General features: G+C 38.2%; 1 protein-coding gene across 1 annotated transcript in view; it reads left to right on the forward strand.

Moving 5' to 3' along the window:
* LOC131496454 (coiled-coil domain-containing protein 144A-like) overlaps window positions 1-20,582 on the forward strand; it is a 52,914-nt gene that overhangs the window by 16,394 nt on the left and 15,938 nt on the right. Inside the window, exons 7-15 of the mRNA XM_058702011.1 lie at window positions 90-227; window positions 2,389-2,511; window positions 6,442-6,512; window positions 6,843-6,936; window positions 11,117-11,281; window positions 11,427-11,482; window positions 11,539-11,611; window positions 15,717-15,769; window positions 16,114-16,207. Of these exons, the coding sequence (XP_058557994.1) occupies window positions 90-227; window positions 2,389-2,511; window positions 6,442-6,512; window positions 6,843-6,936; window positions 11,117-11,281; window positions 11,427-11,482; window positions 11,539-11,611; window positions 15,717-15,769; window positions 16,114-16,207 (867 nt within the window). The remainder of the gene's footprint in view (window positions 1-89; window positions 228-2,388; window positions 2,512-6,441; window positions 6,513-6,842; window positions 6,937-11,116; window positions 11,282-11,426; window positions 11,483-11,538; window positions 11,612-15,716; window positions 15,770-16,113; window positions 16,208-20,582) is intronic.

Consider the following 20,582-nt stretch of genomic DNA (forward strand, 5'->3'; position numbering starts at 1 on the left):
ACATTTTTTTAAAGTTCTCCACTTCAGCTTTTGACCTTTTTTTTTTTTTAACGGTATGAGACCAGAATCACAATGAAATGTGTCTCCAGGTTGTAGAAGAGCGCAGTGACACTCAGTGGCAACTTTCTCCAGATCAGAAGGCCAGAGTCTTACAAGATGGAAGTCTAAACAATCACCTTTACAAGCAAAAGGAGCTAGAAATGGCTCATAAGAAAACTAGTTCTAAGGTATCTTCTTTAGTTATTTTGAAGTACATGTGTGTATGTATTTGTATATATTCTATTTTTTAGTTATTATTACTTTTTTCTCCGTGTGTGTATGTATATATATATGTATGTATGTATGTATGTATATATATATATCTATATATATGTGTGTGTGTGTGTGTGTTATGTATATATATGTGTACATATATATGTATGTATATATGAAACTGAACTGTGTTCATCATGGAAACTATAGAGGATTTTAAAAGCACATATATTTTGAGGAGGGTCATGGGGGATGGTGGCATTTTTGCTTCACTGGATAAAATAATATTCTTGATTAAATGCATTTGTCTGCAACAAATAGTGACATTCATAATGTCCTCATCCAAGGGAGAGGCTTTTATTACTTTCTGTAGGAATTGATGAGCTCTCCCTAATCTCAAAACTATTGCTACTAGCAACATGTGTTTTGGTTTTGAACAGTTACTTCACTGCCTTGATATATTACTAGGTTAGTTGAACACTTCCGCTAATGGACAGGAGGGCAAGTGTAGCCAGTTCACTGATCATATTTTCGGTATCAAGTCTCCTACTTTTGAGAAAAGTAACAGTTTTGCTTCAAGAAGCATCCTATTTCATTACAAGGAACTTTTGATAACAATGGTATGCTGTGGTATATACTTAATGATAATTTATTGATAGGTATTTTATTCCTAATAAAATAGCTGAGTGTATTTCCCCTCTTTTATATTTATTACTGTTTTCAACAAGAGGCAATACAAGTTATTGTAGCAGTAAATAATCTCATGGTATTCTAAGAGATGTATAAATTTCACCTTATTTCCTATGAGTATTTTGAAATACAAGACTTCTTTCGTACTTGTGTATTTACACTAGAGAAGTGGCAGTGGTTGGTGCAAGAGCACTTGTTGTGGAGTGAGAAGACCTGGGGAGAGTCCTACAGCTCACCATTTTAATCTCTCCATTCTAGAATTGTGATAACCAAATGAGTTCATTGATGTGTGTAGAAGTGTTTCTATTATAGTACAGTGCCTAGATTTTTCAGTTATCAATAGATATAATTCTTATAACTGACTATAGAAATGGTAGCAAAGTAGATACCTATGAAATATTCTCAGGAAAGAAGAATTTTAGGAAATTTAATCTGTCCGAGTATATGCAGAGCTAAGGATTTTACTGTGGGGTCTCTGTGTTCGATATCTACTGTAAATTCAATTTTTAAGTGTAGTCGGGTTTATTAATCTTTTATTTTAGGCCTTCTGGTTTGTTGTAAATCAGAGAAAGGCTTTTCCAATTCTGAGATTCTGAACACTTTTCTCACAAATTCTTTTTTACTTTCATGCCTTCATTTTCTACAGTTAAAGTTCTGAACTTTTTGGAACTTACGCTTGTATAAAATTTGAGATTTGGAGCCAACTTTATTTTTTTTCCAGTTGGATATTCACTTACTGTAATCTTCCTTCCTTCCTTCCTTCCTTCCTTCCTTCCTTCCTTCCTTCCTATGTTTCTTTATTCATTAGAGAGAGAGAGAGACAGAGAGAGAGAGAGAGAGAGAGAGAGAGAGAGAGAGAGAGAGAGAATGCAAGCAGGGGAGGGGCAGGGAGAGGGAGAGGGAGAGCGATAATCCTCAGCAGGCTCCTGACTGTCAGCACAGAGCCTGATGCAGGGCTTAAACCCACAGAATGTGAGATCATTCCCTGAGCCAAAATCAAGAGTCAGACACTCAACCAACTGAACCACCCTGGCACCCCCTGAAACCTTTTCATTGTTTAAACATAGATTATGCTTTCATTTAAAAGAAAATCATGATAATGCCATTTTATTGAGTGCTATCTGAAAATGTGCTTGGTTTTACTTAGCTTTCTGATAATCATGAGAAAACACAAGATCGGTTGCATAAAAACCACATGTTGCAGGATAAAATTGTCGTGCTGAGACTGGAAAGAGACACCATAAACAATCAGAAGTAGACAGGGAGATAACACCTTTAGTGTCTTTAACTGAATTCAGTGAACAGGAATGTGTATGTGTTACAAAAAGACGGTGAATTGATGTATGTGTTGATATTTCTCAAAGTACGTATGTGAGAGTTGTCTATTATTAACATAATTTAATAATAAGATGATTTAGAAAATCAGTAACAGAAATGTCTTATTAGGTAGTTGTGAGACAACTTCAACAAGAACTGGCTGATACTCTGAAGAAACAGTCTATGTCACATCTTCATCTGGAAGATGAAACACGGAATCTCAAGAAGAAATTAGGTCAAATCAGAAGTCAGGTATGTAGTAAATGTAACCTGTCAACAGCTAACTTATAGCTAGTTAAATAATATAAAGTGTTTTAGGATACCAATTTCCATGGACCGCTTTCTTTGGTATTTTCATTATAATTAATTTATTATGATTTTAGTATCTTTACAATGCATTTATTTCATAAACTTCTGCCTCTCCTTCTCCTATTTGTGTTATACATTGTTTTCTTATAATACTTACTTTTAGGAAAGTTGAGGCTTTTGTATCCTTCCTCAGAGAAATTGAGAGACTTTTTTCGTTCTTTCTTTAATTTAAATTTTTTTGACAGTTTATTTATTTATTTTGAGAGAGAAAGTGAGAGAGAGTGTGTGCATGCATGTTAACAGGGGAGGGGCAGACAGAGGAGAGAGAGAGAATCCCAAGCAGGCTCCATGCTGTCAGTTTAGAGCCAATGTGAGGCTCAGTCTCATGAACCGTGAGATCATGACCTGAGCTGAAAGCAAGAATTGGACGCTTAACTGACGTAGCCACCCAGGTGCCCCAAGAGACTTTGTCCCATACTAAACAATGTTTTTTAATGATATCTCTATTACCATGATGAGGCAAGCTGGATCAAATCAGAAGATAATGTTTAATGGAATGATTCAGATAATTATCTTAGTTCTCATCTTCACTTTTGAGAAGAATGTATATTGATTTCAGGATGACTTGTACAGAAAGATCACTTAACAAACCACTTGAACTTCGGCATTTCCTTCATTTTCTTTGCCTTTTAGACATATTGTCAAAGCACGGAAATATTCTGATCATGTGTAGTATGGACGCCCAAAAGCGAGAATTAAGAACATTCTCTGTGTCCTGCCATTGGGTTTTTTTTAAAGCTATTTTGAGGTACAATACACATACCATAAAAGTCACCCATTTGCCACGCACAGTTCACTGTCTCTGTGTACACTCGTGCAACCATCACTGCCATCAAGTAGAATGTTTTCCTCATCCTGAAAGGAAACCCTTCCCCGTTGCCCCCAGCCTCAGGCAACCACCAGTCTACTACTTGGTCTCTCAATGGAGTTGCCTCTTGTGAATATTTCATATAAATGGAGTCACACAACGTGTGGTCCCTTGGGACTAGCTAGCTTTACTTAATGTTTTCTGGGTTCATCTGTGTTGGTTACAGCTTATATCAGTGCTTCATTTCTTTTTATTGTCAAACAGTACTCCATTGTGGGCTAAGGCCCTTGTTCATTCATCAGTTGATGGACCTTTGGGTTGTGTCCACTTCTTGCCTATTAGTATGGCTGCTTATGAACATTTACGTAGTTCTTGTGTGGATATCCGTTTTTAATGTCTCTGCCATCAGATTTTATCCTCTGAGTTAATCGGGTTGATTTTACCATCTCTCAGCCGTTACTCATGCTGTCCTGTCTTTTTAGTTCTGTTCCTCTTGAGTAAACCTATGTTATTCAGACTTGGCTCACAGTCTCCTTTCCAATGAATTTTCTCTGACTGTTCTAACTCCCATTAGCTTTAACTCTCTTGACACTTGTCATCTAGCCTGTGCAGAACAATTTAGTCCTTTATTTGACATTGTTTTTATTTTTTTCATGACAGGTAATTTCATCTTCCTAAGTATAAATTTAAGGGATAGTAATATTTGACACGGGTGATACTTATCCTTGTATAAATTGAAAATACTTTAACTTAACAGTTTTTCCAATAAAATTAATTACTTTATACCGTATCAATAAATTCTTCTTGAAAACATTGGTATAGCAAAGCTTTTATTCTAAATGTATGCTAAGAAATGAAATACTAAATTGAGGGGTGCCTGGCTGGCTCCAGTCTGATTAGAGTCTGCCTTTGGCTCAGGTCATGATCTCCATGTTCTTGAGATGGAGCCCTGAATTGGGCTTTCTGCTGTCAGCAGAGCCTGCATTGGATTCGTTGTGTCCCTCACGTTCTGAGCCACTCAGACTCGTACTCTGTATCAAAAAATAAACGTTAAAAAATGTGTGTATATCTCTATACACACACACACACACACACACACACACACTTATATAAGTAAAACTATTAATGAAAGCACTTAATCAAATAGAGGAGAAATGTTCAATCAAATGTTTAGTTTTTTTTTTCCCTCTCACTATGAAAAAGCACGCTAAATTTGTCTTTCTTTCTTACACAGCCAGAACTGTGATTTACAGATTTGTATCACTTTACCAATGCAAATATCTGGGGACAGCTTTTCTGATATGCTTTTACCACAAACCCTTAATCTCTTCATCAGAGTACATGCTAAAGCAGCCTAACGTAAACAGTATGGACATGAAATGATGGAGGAACTTTAGTTTCACAAGTCTCGTTTATTTCCATGTCAGTGGCTTTCCCTTGCCTCTGATGGTCATGTAAAGGATCTACTACTGAGTCAAAGAGGTGCTATTTGTACCGTAGTCTGTGAGCATTGTCCACTCAGTGGTATAGAGAGGAAGTAAGTTAAAAGGATTATAAGTGGAAAAAAGTACTGTTGGCTAGTGGCATTGGCAAAGTTTTTTGAAGTACTGAGGAGAGATTCTGGGCCTCATGCTCCCCATTTGCTACCACTTGCGGTGGAATGAAGAATAACTTCAGTATAATTTGTATAGGGGAAAACTTGTATTGGCAAGCCACCTGCCTAAACTATCACATTGTATTGGAACACAAACTACAGCAACAGTAATCATGCTACATGCAGACACTTAGAGCTGACTATGTGCCACGTACCCTTCTAAGTTGTTCATCTATTATTTCCTAATTTAATCTTCACAACATCCCAGTGGGGTAGATACTATTATTATTTATTTTGAGATCACTTTTTTAAGGTCCTTTGTTTTGAGAGAGACAGAGAGAATGTGGGGAAGGGCATGTAGGGAGAGAGAGAAAAAGGGAGAGAGAGAGAGAAAGAGAGAGAGAGAGAGAGAGAGAGAGAGAGAGAGAGAGAGAGAATCCCAAGCAGGCTCCTCACTATCCATGCAGAGCTCGATGTGGGGCTCAATTACATGACCCTGTGATCATGTCCTGAGCTGAAATCAAGAGCCAGACACTGAACCAACTGAGCCAGTCAGGTGCCCCAGTAGGTGCTATTATTACCTTCATTTTACAGATGCAGAGATTGAGACATGGAAGTTTTAGGTAGTGTGCTCAAGGTCATACAGCTCATAATGAGCAGAACTGGGAAATCAGACCCAGGCATTCTGGCCCCTACTAGGATATTATTTCTCAAATTCTTCCATTAAATATCTTGTTGTCACTGAAAATAGCATGTTCAGTTTTATAATCATGAGAATAGCAACGTCATTCACCTATGTGAATATGTAAAATCATAGTTGATGTGGTGCTTGGAATATGAAAATAGAAATGTTTACCATGAGGTAAATTCTTATATTTCCTCCATTTGACCAATAGATACATTTGTACATTTATGTGATCATATATAATTTAAAAACATTAACAATGTTATGTTTTTGTAGGAGAGTAAGGTTGGTAAACTATTCTGTAAGAGTATTGAAACATTTCATCTTTGTAAGCCATAGTCTCTGTTGTAGAAGCTGAACGCTTTTGTTATGACCTCAAAGTAGCCATCAATCAGCATGTAGAGGAGAGAGTGGCTGGCTCCAAAAATATTTTACTTACAGCGGCGCTTGGGCGGGTTAGTTGGCTGAGGTCCTGACTCTTAATTTCCACCCAGGTCATGATCCCAAATCCCACATCATGAGACCAGTCATGAGACAGAGCCCCACATCAGGCTTCGCCCTGAGCTTGCAGCCTGCTTACCATTTTCTCTGTCTCTCCCTCTGTCTCTTTTCCCCACTTCTGCATGCTCTCTCTCTCTCTCTCTCTCTAGTCAAAAAAATTAAAGAAACAGGTGATAGTGTTCTACTAGATTTTCAGTGGTTAAAATTATTTTTTCTCTATTTTAGTTGCAAGAAGAACAGGAACGACATGCAGAGGCCGTAAGATATGCTGAGGAGATGAAAGATCATGTGCAAAAGTATAATTTAAGCCTCACAGAAAATAACTTGTTTATTTATAAAGCAGATAAACAGTGTAGTATGGGAAATGTATTAGTTATGCCAGTATATCATTGTTAAGATGGATACAAATTCCAGCTTTGAGCTATTTTTAAATGCAGAATTGTGGCATATTATCTCTCAATTTTGCACCTTATCCACAAAACACGATGAGAAAAATGGCACAATTCCGAAATCTTCCTCTTGACAAAATTTTAAGGATTTCTGTAATACCCTCATTTGTTCAGAAAGTATGTGTTGTTGTTTTAAATTTATGTGTGAGAATAATTACCTTAAGATCTGCATTTTAGGCTACAGGTTAAAAATGCCATGCAAGAAGCAACCATCAAACATCAAGTGGCCCAGATTCAAGATCTTGAGAGCAACGTGATAAAGACACGTTTGGTAAGTCGGTCTCTTAATGTCTGTCCTACTGAAAAGGAATCCGTATTTCACTAGTAGTAGTACATAAGAATGTTTTGGACCATATGGAAAATCTCACTGCTGCAAAGGTTTGGTTGATATTGTTCCTACTTGCTACTAGTGATGTAATTCTTCTATATAGATGAAGTTGATTGAATTCATAAAGTAATGACCTTTATAGTGAGATTTTCATAAAAAACATTGTGAGAATCTAAAAAAAGCAACATTTTATATATACCACATTGAGCATCTGTTTTAGTCCACCTTTGGCTACTGTTAATAATGATGCTGTGAACATTGGCATACAGATGTGTGAGTCCCTGCTAATATTTTTCAGCGTGATTCAAACATCCCCAATCTTTGAGTGGTCATTTGATCTTGAATACTGACATTCTCTTGTAATCTCATCCCTTCAGTGAGAGTTTGAGAACGGGTTATTTTAATGATGATTTGTTGTAATTTGTAATTATAAGTTTGCAATTTATTATCTTCATTAACAATGACCGGCAGATCATTATGCAAACGTCCTTCTCAAAGGAATGGACTTTTCTCCTTGTTGGATTTTGTAAAGGAAAAGAAATGCCAGTGAAAAAGGAGAAATGGCTGCTCTGTCAGGGCCTTACCTAGTAACATAGTGCTCCTACCATTGCAAGTTCAGACTCAATTTTTTTTCCATTCACTTCAGTTAGTCAGACTTTCAGAGATTTCACAATTCAATCTCAGAAAAGACTAATGTGCATTCAGGATTCTCATTTATTGATATGTAGTGAAACCCCAACTGTTTTCCAACCAGAACAGTTAATGTCCTCACACTCTCACCCTCCTTTGTAGGATTCTCATTGTAAATCCTAAGTGGGAGCAATGAGGTAGATACGCTGACCAACTCGTTTCTGTCAGTCACAAAAGCTATATAATATACATCCAAGTTTCATTAGACAGCTATACCCGTCAGGGGAACTAGAACATTCTGTTGACTGGTCCTTTTTGTGGCTGAAGAGACATTGAAAATTACTTCCTTTTCTAGACGTCTTATTAATGAGTCACATTGTATTAGGGAACTTTTCATGCGAGTAACATGATACTCAGTTGATCAGTCTTCTATGAATGAGAGTGCTAGGCATTGTCTTGCTACTGTGTCCTGAAGAAATCTTTAAGGTCTCAAAAACTAAAATTTGTAAGAATATCCGAAACTGGTGAAGCTTATTAAAGAATAATGAGGGATTTAGTGTAGATACCTATAGGAAGGAATTAGGGTTATGGCATGAAATTACCTGCCACTTTAAGGTGTTCCCTGTGGGAAAAAAAAAAAAAAAACTTAGATAGCTTTCAGCCAACTCAGTCCATAGCTCTGACTTCTCTAGAAGGTCCTTATCTCCTGAATCCCCAAACCAGGGGCTACCTGGGTGAAGATATTTGATGCACACAATTTCAATTTTGAGGTGAAGAATCTGGATTGGGAAGAAGAGGTAGCTCTAGCCAACTTAACCTTCCTAACAATATAGTCAAGTATGCATCTGAAAGGAACTTCAGAAGACTTCCATAAGTTGAAATCTCTATGGACGAAGAAGTTACTCAAAAGGAAACAAAGGCAAGCCAGTGATCATCCAGCCCTTGTGATAAATGTCGTGTTATAAAGAAAAGCGAGACAAAGTATGCTGGTCAGCATCCTAAGGGTAAGGGTGCCCCCTAAGACTCAATAAGAAAAACACACTCAAAGTACCACAGAAAAGAGTCCAAATAAAATGTACACGATTAGCTGTCTACAAAGGTACTCCATGTCAAGTAATGATTTTTGAGTGTGCGGTTGAGGATGTTGTCTATGAGCACCTACATGGAAGAGTGAAAAGTACACATGGCCTAGGTAAAGGGGCCAAAGCTAGAAATGTGAATTAGAGAATCTGGTTGTGAAGGCTTAAGAGCAATTCAAAACACAGATAGCAAGGGGCAAGGACTTAATGTCAGGGGTTGCCGTCCTTCAGAATTACAGTGTGGTTAAAAGAGAAGAGGGAGGGCATGGTCATTTTTCTCAGCTGCTGCTGAAAAGTGAAGCAGGATAGAGACCTTAATAAAATAAAAAAAAAGAGGTTCTTGATGACCCTCAAAATGTCTTAGTGGAATGATAGGAGTGAAAGTTAGATTTTAGTGTAAAAGAAGGAAATAAGTGAAGAAAAGTTGATTCTGTGGATGAGACAATACATTAAAGAATGCTCGAGTCCACTGCAAGGGGAGAAGCAGCGTGATAGGTGGACAAATCTTCAAAAGTTAAGCAAATGGTTACTAGAAACGGAGAAATTGAAATCTTTCTTCCTTATGCAGCCAGTGCTGGAATTTACAGATTTGTAGCACTTTACTAACTGCAAAGCTCTGAGGCCAGCTTTTCTGATATGTTGTTACCACAAAGCCTTAATCTCTTCATCAGAGTACCTGCTAAAGCAGCCTAATGTAAACAGTATGGACATGAAATGATTGAGGAACTTTGGTTTAGCAAGACTCGTTTATTTCCATGTCAGTGGTTTTCCCTTGCCTCTGATGGTGATGTAAAGCATCTCTTACTCAGTCTAAGATGTGCTTTTTGTACCGTGGTCTGTGAGTATTGTCCACTGAGTAGTATAGAGAGGGAGTTAGTTAAAAGTATTATAAGTGGGGGGAAAAAAAAGTACTGTTTGCTAGTGGCATTGGCGAAAGTTGTGTGAAGTACTGAGGAGAGATTCTGGGCCTCATGCTCCCCATTTGCTCCCACTTGCGGTGGTATGAAGAATGACTTCAGTATAATTTGTATAGGGGACCACTTGTATTGGCATGCCACCTGCCTTAACTATCTCATTGTATTGGAACGCAAAATACAGCAACAGTAATCATGCTAAATGCATACACTTAGAGCTGACTATGTACCATGTACCCTTCTAAGATGTTCATGTATTATTTCCTAATTTTATATTCCCAAGATCCCAGTGAAGTAAATCCTATTATTATTTATGTTTCAGATCACTTTTATAAGATTCTTCATTTTGAGAGAGAGAGAGAGAGAGAGAGAGAGAGAGAGAGAGAGAGAGATTGTGGGAAGAGCAGGTAGGGAGAGAGAGAGAGGGAGGGAGAGAGAGAGAGATTGTGGGAAGAGCAGGTAGGGAGAGAGAGAGAGGGAGGGAGAGAGAGAGAGAATGCCAAGCAGGCTCCTCACTACCCACCCAGAGCTGGATGTGGGTCTCAATCACGTGACCCTGAGATCATGTCCTGAGCCGAAATCAAGAGCCAGACGCTGACCCGACTGAGTCACCTAGGTACCCCAGTAGGTGCTGTCATTACCTTCATTTTACAGATGCAGAGACTGAGACACAGAAGTTTTAGGTAGTGTACTTAAGGTCATACAGCTCATAACCAGCAGAATTGGGAATTCAGACCCAGGCTTTCTGGCTCCTACTAGGATTCTGCTTGTCAAACTCTTCCATGAAATATCTCGATGTCACTGAAAATAGCATGTTCAGTTTCATAATCACGAGAACAGCAATGTCATTCACCTATGTGAATATTGAAAATCATAGTTGATATGGTGCTTGGAATATGAAAACTGAAATGTTTACTATAAGGTAATTTCCTATATTTCCTCCATTTGACCATTAGATACATTTGTATGTTTATCTAATCATATATAATTTAAAAATATTAACAACGTTATGTTTTTGTAGGAGAGTAAGATTGGTAAACTATTCTGTACCAGTATTGAAATGTTTTCGGCTTTGTAGGCCATAGTCTCTGTTGTACATGCTGAGCTCTTTTGTTATGACCTAAAAGTAGCCATCAATCAGCATGTAGAGGAAAGTGTGGCTGGGTCCAATAAGATTTTAGTTACAGGAGTGCTTAGGCTGCTTAGTTGGTTGAGCGTCCTGACTCTTAATTTCCACTCAGGTCATGATCCCAAACCCCACATCATGAGACCGGTCATGAGACCGAGCCCCACATCAGACTTCGCCCTGAGCTTGCAGCCTGCTTGCCTTTTTCTCTGTCTCTCCCTCTGACTCCCTTCCCACTTGTGTGTGCTCTCTCCCTCTCTGTCTCTCTTTCAAGTACAAAAAAACAAGAAACAAAAACATTTAGTTACAGAAACAGGTAATGGTGTTCAACTAGATTGTCAGTATTTAAAATTATTATTTTTTCTTTATTTTAGTTACAAGAAGCACAGAAACGACATGCAGAGGCCGTAAGATATGCTGAGAAGATTAAAGATCATATGCTAAAGTATAATTTAAACCTCACAGAAAATAACTTGTTTATTTATAAAGCAGATAAGCAGTGTACTATGAGAAATGTATTAGTTATGCGAGTATATCATTGTTAAGCTGGATACAAATTCCAGCTTTGAGCTATTTTGAAATGCAAAATTTTGGCATCTTATCTCTCAATTTTGCACCATTACCACAAAACACAACTAGAAACTTGGCACAATTGCCAAATCATCTTCTTGATACAATTTTAAGAATTTCTGTAATACCCTCACTTGTTCAGAAATTACACGATACAGTTTTAAAATTATGTGTGAGAATAATTATCTTAAGATCTGCATTTTAGGATAAAGGTTAAAAATGCCAGGCAAGAAGAAACCATCAAACATCAAGCGGCCCAAATTCAAGGTCTTCAGAGCAACTTGCTAAAGGCAAGTTTGGTAAGTCGATCTCTTAATGACTGTCCTACTGAAAAGGAATCCTTATGTCACTAGTAGAAGTACATAAGAATGTTTTGGACCATATGGAAAATTTCACTGATCAAAATATTTGGTTGATATTGTTCCTGCTTGCCAGTAGTGATGTAATTCTTCTATATAGGTGAAGTTGATTGAATTCATAAAGTAATGATGTTTGTAGTGAGATTTAAATAAAAATATTGTGAGAATCTAAGAAGAGCAACATTTTATATATACCACAGTGAGCATTTGGTTTAGTCCTCCTTTTGGCTATTGTATATAAAGGTGCTGTGAACATTGGCATACAGATGTGTGAGTCCCTGCTAATATTTTCCAGTGTATTTCAAATGTCCCCAGTCTTTGAGTGATCATTTCATCTTGCATTCTATCTTTCTGTTGTAAACCCAACCCTTTAGTGAGAGTTTCAGAAAGGTTCTTTTAATGATGATATGTTGTAATTTAAAATTACAAATTTGCCACATATTCTCTTCATCAACAATGACTAGCAGGTCATTATGCAAACGTCCTTCCCAAAGAATAGAGTTTTCTCTTTGTTGGATTTTGTAAAGGAAAAGAAATGCCAGTAAAAAAGTGGAAATGGCTGCTCGGGCAGGGCCTTACCTAGTAACATAGTGCTCCTACCATTGCAAGTTCAGAAACTCATTTTTTTTTCCATTCAGTTGAGTTAATCAGCCTTTCAGAGACTTCACAATTCAATTTCAGAAAAGACTAATGTGCCATTCAAGATTATAATTTATAGATATGTAGTGAAACCCCAACTGTTTCCAACCAGAACAGTTAATGTCCTCACACTCTCACCCTCCTTTGTAGGATTCTCATTGTAAATCCTAAGTGGGAGCAATGAGGGAGATACACTGACCAACTCGTTTCTGTCAGTCACAAAAGCTATATAATATACATGCAAGTTTCATTTGACAGCTATATACGTCAGGGGAACTAGAACATTCTGTTGACTAGTCCTTTTTATGACTGAAGGGACATTGAAAATTACTTTCTTTTCTATACGTCTTATTAATGAGTCACACTGTAATAGGGAACTTTTCATGCGAGTAATATGACACTCTGTTGATCAGTCTTCTATGAATGAGAGTGCTAGGCATTGTCCTGCTACTGTGTCCTAAAGAAATCATTAAGGTCTCAAAAACTAAAATTTGTAAGGATATCCGAAATTGATGAAGCTTATTAAAGAATAACGAGCGATTTTCTGTACATCACTATAGAAAGGAATTAGGGTTATGGCATGAAATTACCTGCCACTTTAAGGTCTTCTCTGCGAATCAAAAACTTAAGATTGCATTAGGCCAACTCAGTCCATAGCTCTGACTTCTCTAGAAGGTCCTTATCTCCTGAATCCCCAAACCAGGGGCTACCTGGGTGAAGATATTTGATGCACACAATTTTGAGGTGAAGAATCTGGATTGGGAAGAAGAGGTAGCTCTAGCCAACTTAACCTTCCTAACAATATAGTCAAGTATGCGTCTGAAAGGAACTTCAGAAGACTTCCATAAGTTGAAATCTCTATGGACTAAGAAATTACTCAAAAGGAAACAAAGGCAAGCCAGTGATCATCCAGCCCTTGTGATAAATGTCGTGTTATAAAGAAAAGCGAGACAAAGTATGCTGGTCAGCATCCTAAGGGTAAGGGTGCCCCCTAAGACTCAATAAGAAAAACACACTCAAAGTAACACCGAAAAGAGTCCAAATAAAATGTACACGATTAGCTGTCTACAAAGGTACTCCATGTCAAGTAATGATTTTTGAGTGTGCGGTTGAGGATGTTGTCTATGAGCACCTACATGGAAGAGCGAAAAGGACACATGGCCTAGGTAAAAGGGCCAAAGCTGGAAATGTAATTAGAGAATCTGGTTGTGAAGCCTTAAGAGCAATTCAAAACACAGAGAGCAAGGGGCAAGGATTTAATGTCAGGGGTTGCCCTCCTTCATAAATAAGGTGGGGTTAGAAGCGCAGAGGGAGGGCATGGCATTTTTCTCAGCTGCTGCTGAGAAGGGAAGCAGGATAAATACCTTAATATTTTTTTTTTTAAAAAGGTCCTATATGACCCTCAAATTTTCTTAGTGGAATGATTGGAGTGAAAGTTAGATTTTAGTGTAAAAGAAGGAAATAAGTGAAGAAAACTTGAATCTGTGGATGAGATGATACATTAAAGAATTTTCGAGTCCACTGCAAGGGGAGAAGCAGCGTGATAGATGGACAAAGTTTCAAACTTAAGCAAATGGTTAATAGAAAAGGAGAAATTGAAATCTCTCTTCCTTATGCAGCCAGTGCTGGGATTTACAGATTTGTAGCACTTTACCAACTGCAAAGCTCTGGGGACAGCTTTTCTGATATACTGTTAGAACAAAGCCCTAATCTCTTCACCAGAGTACCTGCTAAAGCAGCCTAACGTAAACAGTATGGGCATGAAATGATTGAGGAACTTTAGTTTAGCAAGACTTCATTATTTCCATATCAGTGGCTTTCCCTTGCCTCTGATGGTCATATAAAGCATCTACTTCTCAGTCTAGGCGGTGTTATTTGTACTGTACTCTGTGAGCATTGTCCTCTGAGTAGTATAGAGAGGATGTAAGTTAAAAGTATTATAAGAGGGGAAAAAAAAGTACTGTTGGCTAGTGGCATTGGCGAAAGTTGTGTGAAGTACTGAAGAGAGATTCTGGGCCTCATCCTCCCCATTTGCTGCCACTTGCGGTGATATGAAGAATAACTTCAGTATAATTTGTACACAGGGCCACTTGTATTGGCATGCCACCTGCCTAAACTATATCATTGTATTGGAATGCAAAACACATCAACAGTAATCATGGTAAATGCATACACTTAGAGCTGACTATGTGCCACGTACCCTTCTAAGTTGTTCCTGTATTATTTCCTAAATTTATATTACCAAGATCCCAGTTATGTAGATACTATTATTATTTATTTTGAGATCACTTTTTTAAGGTTCCTTAATTTGAGAGGGAGAGAGAGAGAGATAGAGTGAGAGAGAGACAGACTGTGGGGAAGGGAAGGTAGGGAGAGTGAGAAAGAGGGAGAGAGGCAGAGAGAGAGAAAGACAGAATTCCAAGCAGACTCCTTGCTGTCCACGCAGAGCCCAATGTGGGGCTTAATCACGTGACCCTGAGATCATGTCCTGAGCAGAAATCAAGAGCAACACGCTGACCCGACTGAGCCACTCAGGTGCCCCAGTAGGTGCTGTCATTACCTTCATTTTACAGATGCAGAGACTGAGACATGGAAGTTTTAGGTAGTGTGCTCAAGGTCATACAGCTCATAACCAGCAGAATTGGGAATTCAGACCCAAGCTTTCTGGCTCCTACTAGGATACTGCTTGTCAAACTCTTCCATGAAATATCTCATTGTCACTGAAAATAGCATGTTCAGTTTCAATCACGAGAATAGAAGTGTCATTCACCTATGTGAATATTTAAAATCATAGTTGATGCAGTGCTTGTAATGTGAAAACAGAAATGTTTACCATAAGGTAATTTTCTATATTTCCTCCATTTGACCAGTAGATACATTTGTATGTTTATCTGATCATATATAATTTATAAATATTAACAACGTTATGTTTTTGTAAGAGAGTAAGTTTGGTAAACTATTCTGGAAGAATATTGAAACATTTTCAGCTTTGTAGGCCACAGTCTGTGTTGTAGCAGGTCCACCCTGCTGTTTTGACCTAAAAGTAGCCATCAATCAGCATGTAGGGGAGAGTGTGGCTGGGTCCAAAAAGATTTCAGTTACAAGGGCACTTGGGTGGCTTTGTTGGTTGAGCGTCCTGACTCTTAATTTCTGCTCATGTCATGATCCCAAACGCCACATCATGAGAGCGGTCATGAGACTGAGACCCACATCAGGCTTCACCCTGAGCTTGGAGCCTGCTTACTAGTATCTCTGTCTCTTCCCTTGACTCCCTTCCCCATTTGGGCATTCTCTCTCTCTCTCTCTGCCTCACTAAGTCAAAAAAAAATTACATTTGGTTACAATAACAGGTGATGGTGTTTTACTAGATTGTCAGTAGTTAAAATTATTTTTTTCTTTATTCTAGTTGCAAGAAGCAAAGGATCGAGAGGCAGAGGCCATAAGATATGCGGAGAAGACGTAAGATCATATGCAAAAGTATAATTTAAACCTCACAGAAAATACCTTGATTATTTATACAGCAGATAAGCAGTGTAGTACGAGAAATATACTTGTTATGCCAGTATATTATTGTTAAGCTGGATACAAATTCCAGCTTTGAGCTATTTTGAAATGCAAAATTGTGGATATTATATCTCAATTTTGCACCTTATCCACAAAACACGAGAAAAATGGCACAATTCCCAAATCTTCCTCTTGATACAATTTAAAGAATTTCTGTAAGACCCTCATTTGTTCAGATATTATATGGTATTGTTTTACATTTATGTGTAAGAATAATTATCCTAAGATCTGCATTTTAGGCTAGAAGTGCAAAATGCCAGACAGGAAGAAACCATCAAACATCAAGCGGCCCAAATTCAAGATCTTCAGAGCAACTTGTTAAAGACAAGTTTGGTAAGTCGGTCTCTTAATGTCTGTCCTACTGAAAAGGAATCCGTATTTCACTAGTAGTAGTACATAAGAATGTTTTGGATCACATGGAAAGGCTCACTGATCCAAATATTTGGTTGATATTGTTGCTATTTGCTATTAGCGATGGAATTCTTCAATAGAGATGAAGTTGATTGAACTCATAAAGTAATTACTTTCATAGTGAGATTTTCATAAAAACTTTGTGAGAGTCTAAAAAAGCAACATTTTTATATATACCACAGTGAGCGTTTGGTTTAGTCCACCTTTTGGCTACTGTTAATAATGCGGCTGTAAACGCTGGCATACAGATGTGTGAGAGTCCCTGCTAATATTTTTCAGCGTGTTTCAAACTTCCGCACGCTTTGAGTGATCATGTCATCTTGAATTCTGACTTTCTCTTGTAGTCTCAACCCTTCAGTGAGAGTTTGAGAACGGGTTATTTTAATGATGATTTGTTGTAATTTGTAATTACAAGTTTGCAACTTATTCTCTTCATCAACAATGACTAGCAGGTCGTTATGCAAACGTCCTTCTCAAAGGAATGGACTTTTCTCTTTGTTGGATTTTGTAAAGGAAAAGAAATGCCAGTGAAAAAGGAGAAATGGCTGCTCTGTCAGGGCCTTACCTAGTAACATAGTGCTCCTACCATTGCAAGTTCAGAAACTCATTATCTTTTTCCACTCACTTGAGTTAATCAGCCTTTCACAGATTTCACAATTCAATCTCAGAAAAAACTAATGTGCCACTCAGGATTCTCATTTATTGATATGTAGTGAAACCCCAACTGTTTTCCAAGCAGAACAGTTAATGTCCTTGAACACACACCCTCCTTTGTAGGATTCTCATTGTAAATCCTAAGTGGGAGCAATGAGGGAGATACACTGACCAACTCGTTTCTGTCAGTCGCAAAAGCTATATAATATACATGCAAGTTTCATTAGACAGCTATACCCATCAGGGGAATTAGAACATTCTCTTGACTGGTCCTTTTTGTTGCTGAAGAGGCATTGAAAATTATTTTCTTTTCTAGACGTCTTATAAATGAGTCACATAGTAATAGGGGACTTTTCATGCGAGTAACATGACACTCTGTTTTCAGTCTTCTATGAATGAGAGTGCAAGGCATTGTCCTGCTACTGTGTCCTGAAGAAATCATTAAGGTCTCAAAAACTAAAATTTGTAAGGATATCTGAAACTGATGAAGCTTATTAAAGAATAACGAGGGATTTAGTGTAGATCCGTAAAGAAAGGAATTTAGATTATGGCATGAAATTGTCTGCCACTTTAAGGTCTTCCCTGTGAAACAAAAACTTAGTTATCTTTCAGGCAACTCAGTCCATAGCTCTGACTTCTCCAGAAGGTCCTTATCTCCTGAATCCCCAAACCAGGGGCTACCTGGGTGAAGGCATTTGATGCACACAATTTTGAGGTGAAGAATCTGGATTGGGAAGAAGAGGTAGCTCTAGCCAACTTAACCTTCCTAACAATATAGTCAAGTATGCATCTGAAAGGAACTTCAGAAGACTTCCATAAGTTGAAATCTCTATGGACGAAGAAGTTACTCAAAAGGAAACAAAGGCAAGCCAGTGATCATCCAGCCCTTGTGATAAATGTCGTGTTACAAAGAAAAGTGAGACAAAGTATGCTGGTCAGTATCCTAAGGGTAAGGGTGCTCCCTAAGACTCAATAAGAAAAACACACTCAAAGTAACACAGAAAAGAGTCCAAATAAAATGTACACGATTAGCTGTCTACAAAGGTACTCCATGTCAAGTAATGATTTTTGAGTGTGCGGTTGAGGATGTTGTCTATGAGCACCTACATGGAAGAGCGAAAAGGACACATGGCCTAGGTAAAAGGGCCTAGGTAAAGGTGTGGTTAAAAGAGCAGAGGGAGGGCATGGTCATTTTTCTCAGCTGCTGCTGAAAAGTGAAGCAGGATAGAGACCTTAATAAAATTTTTAAAATTTTTTTTTCAACGTTTTTTATTTATTTTTGGGACAGAGAGAGACAGAGCATGAACGGGGGAGGGGCAGAGAGAGAGGGAGACACAGAATCGGAAACAGGCTCCAGGCTCCGAGCCATCAGCCCAGAGCCTGACGCGGGGCTCAAACTCACGGACCGCGAGAACGTGACCTGGCTGAAGTCGGACGCTCAACCGACTGCGCCACCCAGGCGCCCCAATAAAATTTTTTTAAAAAGTGGTTCTTGATGACCCTCAAAATGTCTTAGTGGAATGATAGGAGTGAAAGTTAGATTTTAGTGTAAAAGAAGGAAATAAGTGAAGAAAAGTTGATTCTGTGGATGAGACGATACATTAAAGAATGTTCGAGTCCACTGCAAGGGGAGAAGCAGCGTGATAGATGGACAGAGCTTCAAAAGTTAAGCAAATGGTTACTAGAAAAGGAGAAATTGAAATCTTTTTTTCCTTATGCACCCAGTGCTAGGATTTACAGATTTATAGCACTTTACCAACTGTAAAGCTCTGGGGCCAGCTTTTCTGTTATGCTGTTACCACAAAGCCTTAATCTCCTCATCAGAGTACCCAGTAAAGCAGCCTAACATAAACAGTATGGGCATGAAATGATTGAGGAACTTTGGTTTAGCAAGACTCCATTATATTCATGTCAGTGGCTTTCCCCTGCCTCTGATGGTCATGTAAATCATCTATTACTCAATCTAAGAGGTGCTATTTGTACTGTAGTCCGTGAGTATTGTCCACTGAGTAGTATAGAGAGGGAGTTAGTTAAAAGTATTATAAGTGGGGGAAAAAAAAGTACTGTTTGCTAGTAGCATTGGCGAAAGTTGTGTGAAGTACTGAGGAGAGATTCTGGGCCTCATGGTCCCCATTTGCTGCCACTTGCAGTGGTATGAAGAATGACTTCAGTATAATTTGTATAGGGGACCACTTGTATTGGCATGCCACCTGCCTTAACTATCTCAATGTATTGGAATGCAAAATACAGCAAAAGTAATCTTGCTAAATGCATACACTTAGAGCTCACTATGTGCCACGTACCCTTCTAAGTTTTTCACCTGTTATTTCCTAATTTAAGCTTCCCAACATCCCAGTGGGGTAGATACTATTATTATTTATTTTGAAATAACTTTTTAAAGGTTCTTTATTTTGAGAGAGAGAGCGAGATTGTGGGAAGGGCAGATAGGGAGAGAGAGAGAGAGAGAGGGACAGAGAGAGAGAGAGAGAGAGAGAATCCCAAGCAGTCTCCTCGCTGTCCACGCAGAGCCTGATGTGGGGCTCAATCACATGACCCTGAGATCATGTTCTGAGCCGAAATCAAGAGCCAGACGCTCAACCAACTGAGCCACCCATGTGCCCCAGTAGGTGCTGTCATTAACTTCATTTTACAGATGCAGAGATTGAGACACGGAAGTTTTAGGTAGTGTGCTCAAGGTCATACAGCTCATAACGAGCAGAATTGGGAATTCATACCCAGGCTTTCTGACTCCTACTAGGATGCTGCTTCTCAAACTCTTCCATGAAATATCTTGTTGTCACTGAATACAGCATGTTCAGTTTTATCATCACAAGAATAGAAATGTCATTCACCTATGTGAATATGTAAAATCATAGTTGATGCAGTGTTTGTAATATGAAAACAGAAATGTTTACCATAAGGTTAATTCCTATATTTCCTCCATTTCACCAGTAGATACATTTGTACATTTATCTGCTCATATATAATTAAATAAATTTAAAAACGTTCTGATTTTGTAGCAGAGTAAGGTTGGTACATTATTCTAGAAGAGTATTGAAACATTTTCAGCTTTGTAGGCCATAGTCTCTGTTGCAGCAGCTCAACTTTATTGTTACGATCTAACAGTAGCCATCAATCAGCATGTAGCGGAGAGCCTGGCTGGGTCCAATAAGATTTAATTACAGGCGCACTTGGGCGGCTAGGTGGTTGAGTGTCCTGACCCTTAATTTCCACTCAGGTCATGATCCTAAACCCCACATCATGAAAGCGGTCATGAAACCGAGCCCCACATCAGGCTTCACCCTGAGCTTGGAGCCTGCCTACAATTTTCTCTGTCTCTACCTCTGCCTCTATTCCCCACTTGTGTGTGTTCTCTCTCTCTCTCTCAAGTAAAAAAATAAAAACATTTAGTTACAGAAACAGGTGATTGTTTCTACTAGATTGTCAGTAGTTAAAATTATATTGTTTTCTTTATTTTAGTTGCAAGAAGCAAAGGATCAACATGCAGAGGCCATAAGATATGCTGAGAAGATGTAAGATCATATGGAAAAGTATAATTTAATCCTCAAAGAAAATAGCTTGATTTTTATAAAACAGATAAGCAATGTAGTATGAGAAATGTATTCATTATGCCAGTATATCC

Source organism: Neofelis nebulosa, chromosome 15 (genome assembly GCF_028018385.1).
Source record: "Neofelis nebulosa isolate mNeoNeb1 chromosome 15, mNeoNeb1.pri, whole genome shotgun sequence".
Classification (NCBI taxonomy): Eukaryota; Metazoa; Chordata; class Mammalia; order Carnivora; family Felidae; genus Neofelis; species Neofelis nebulosa.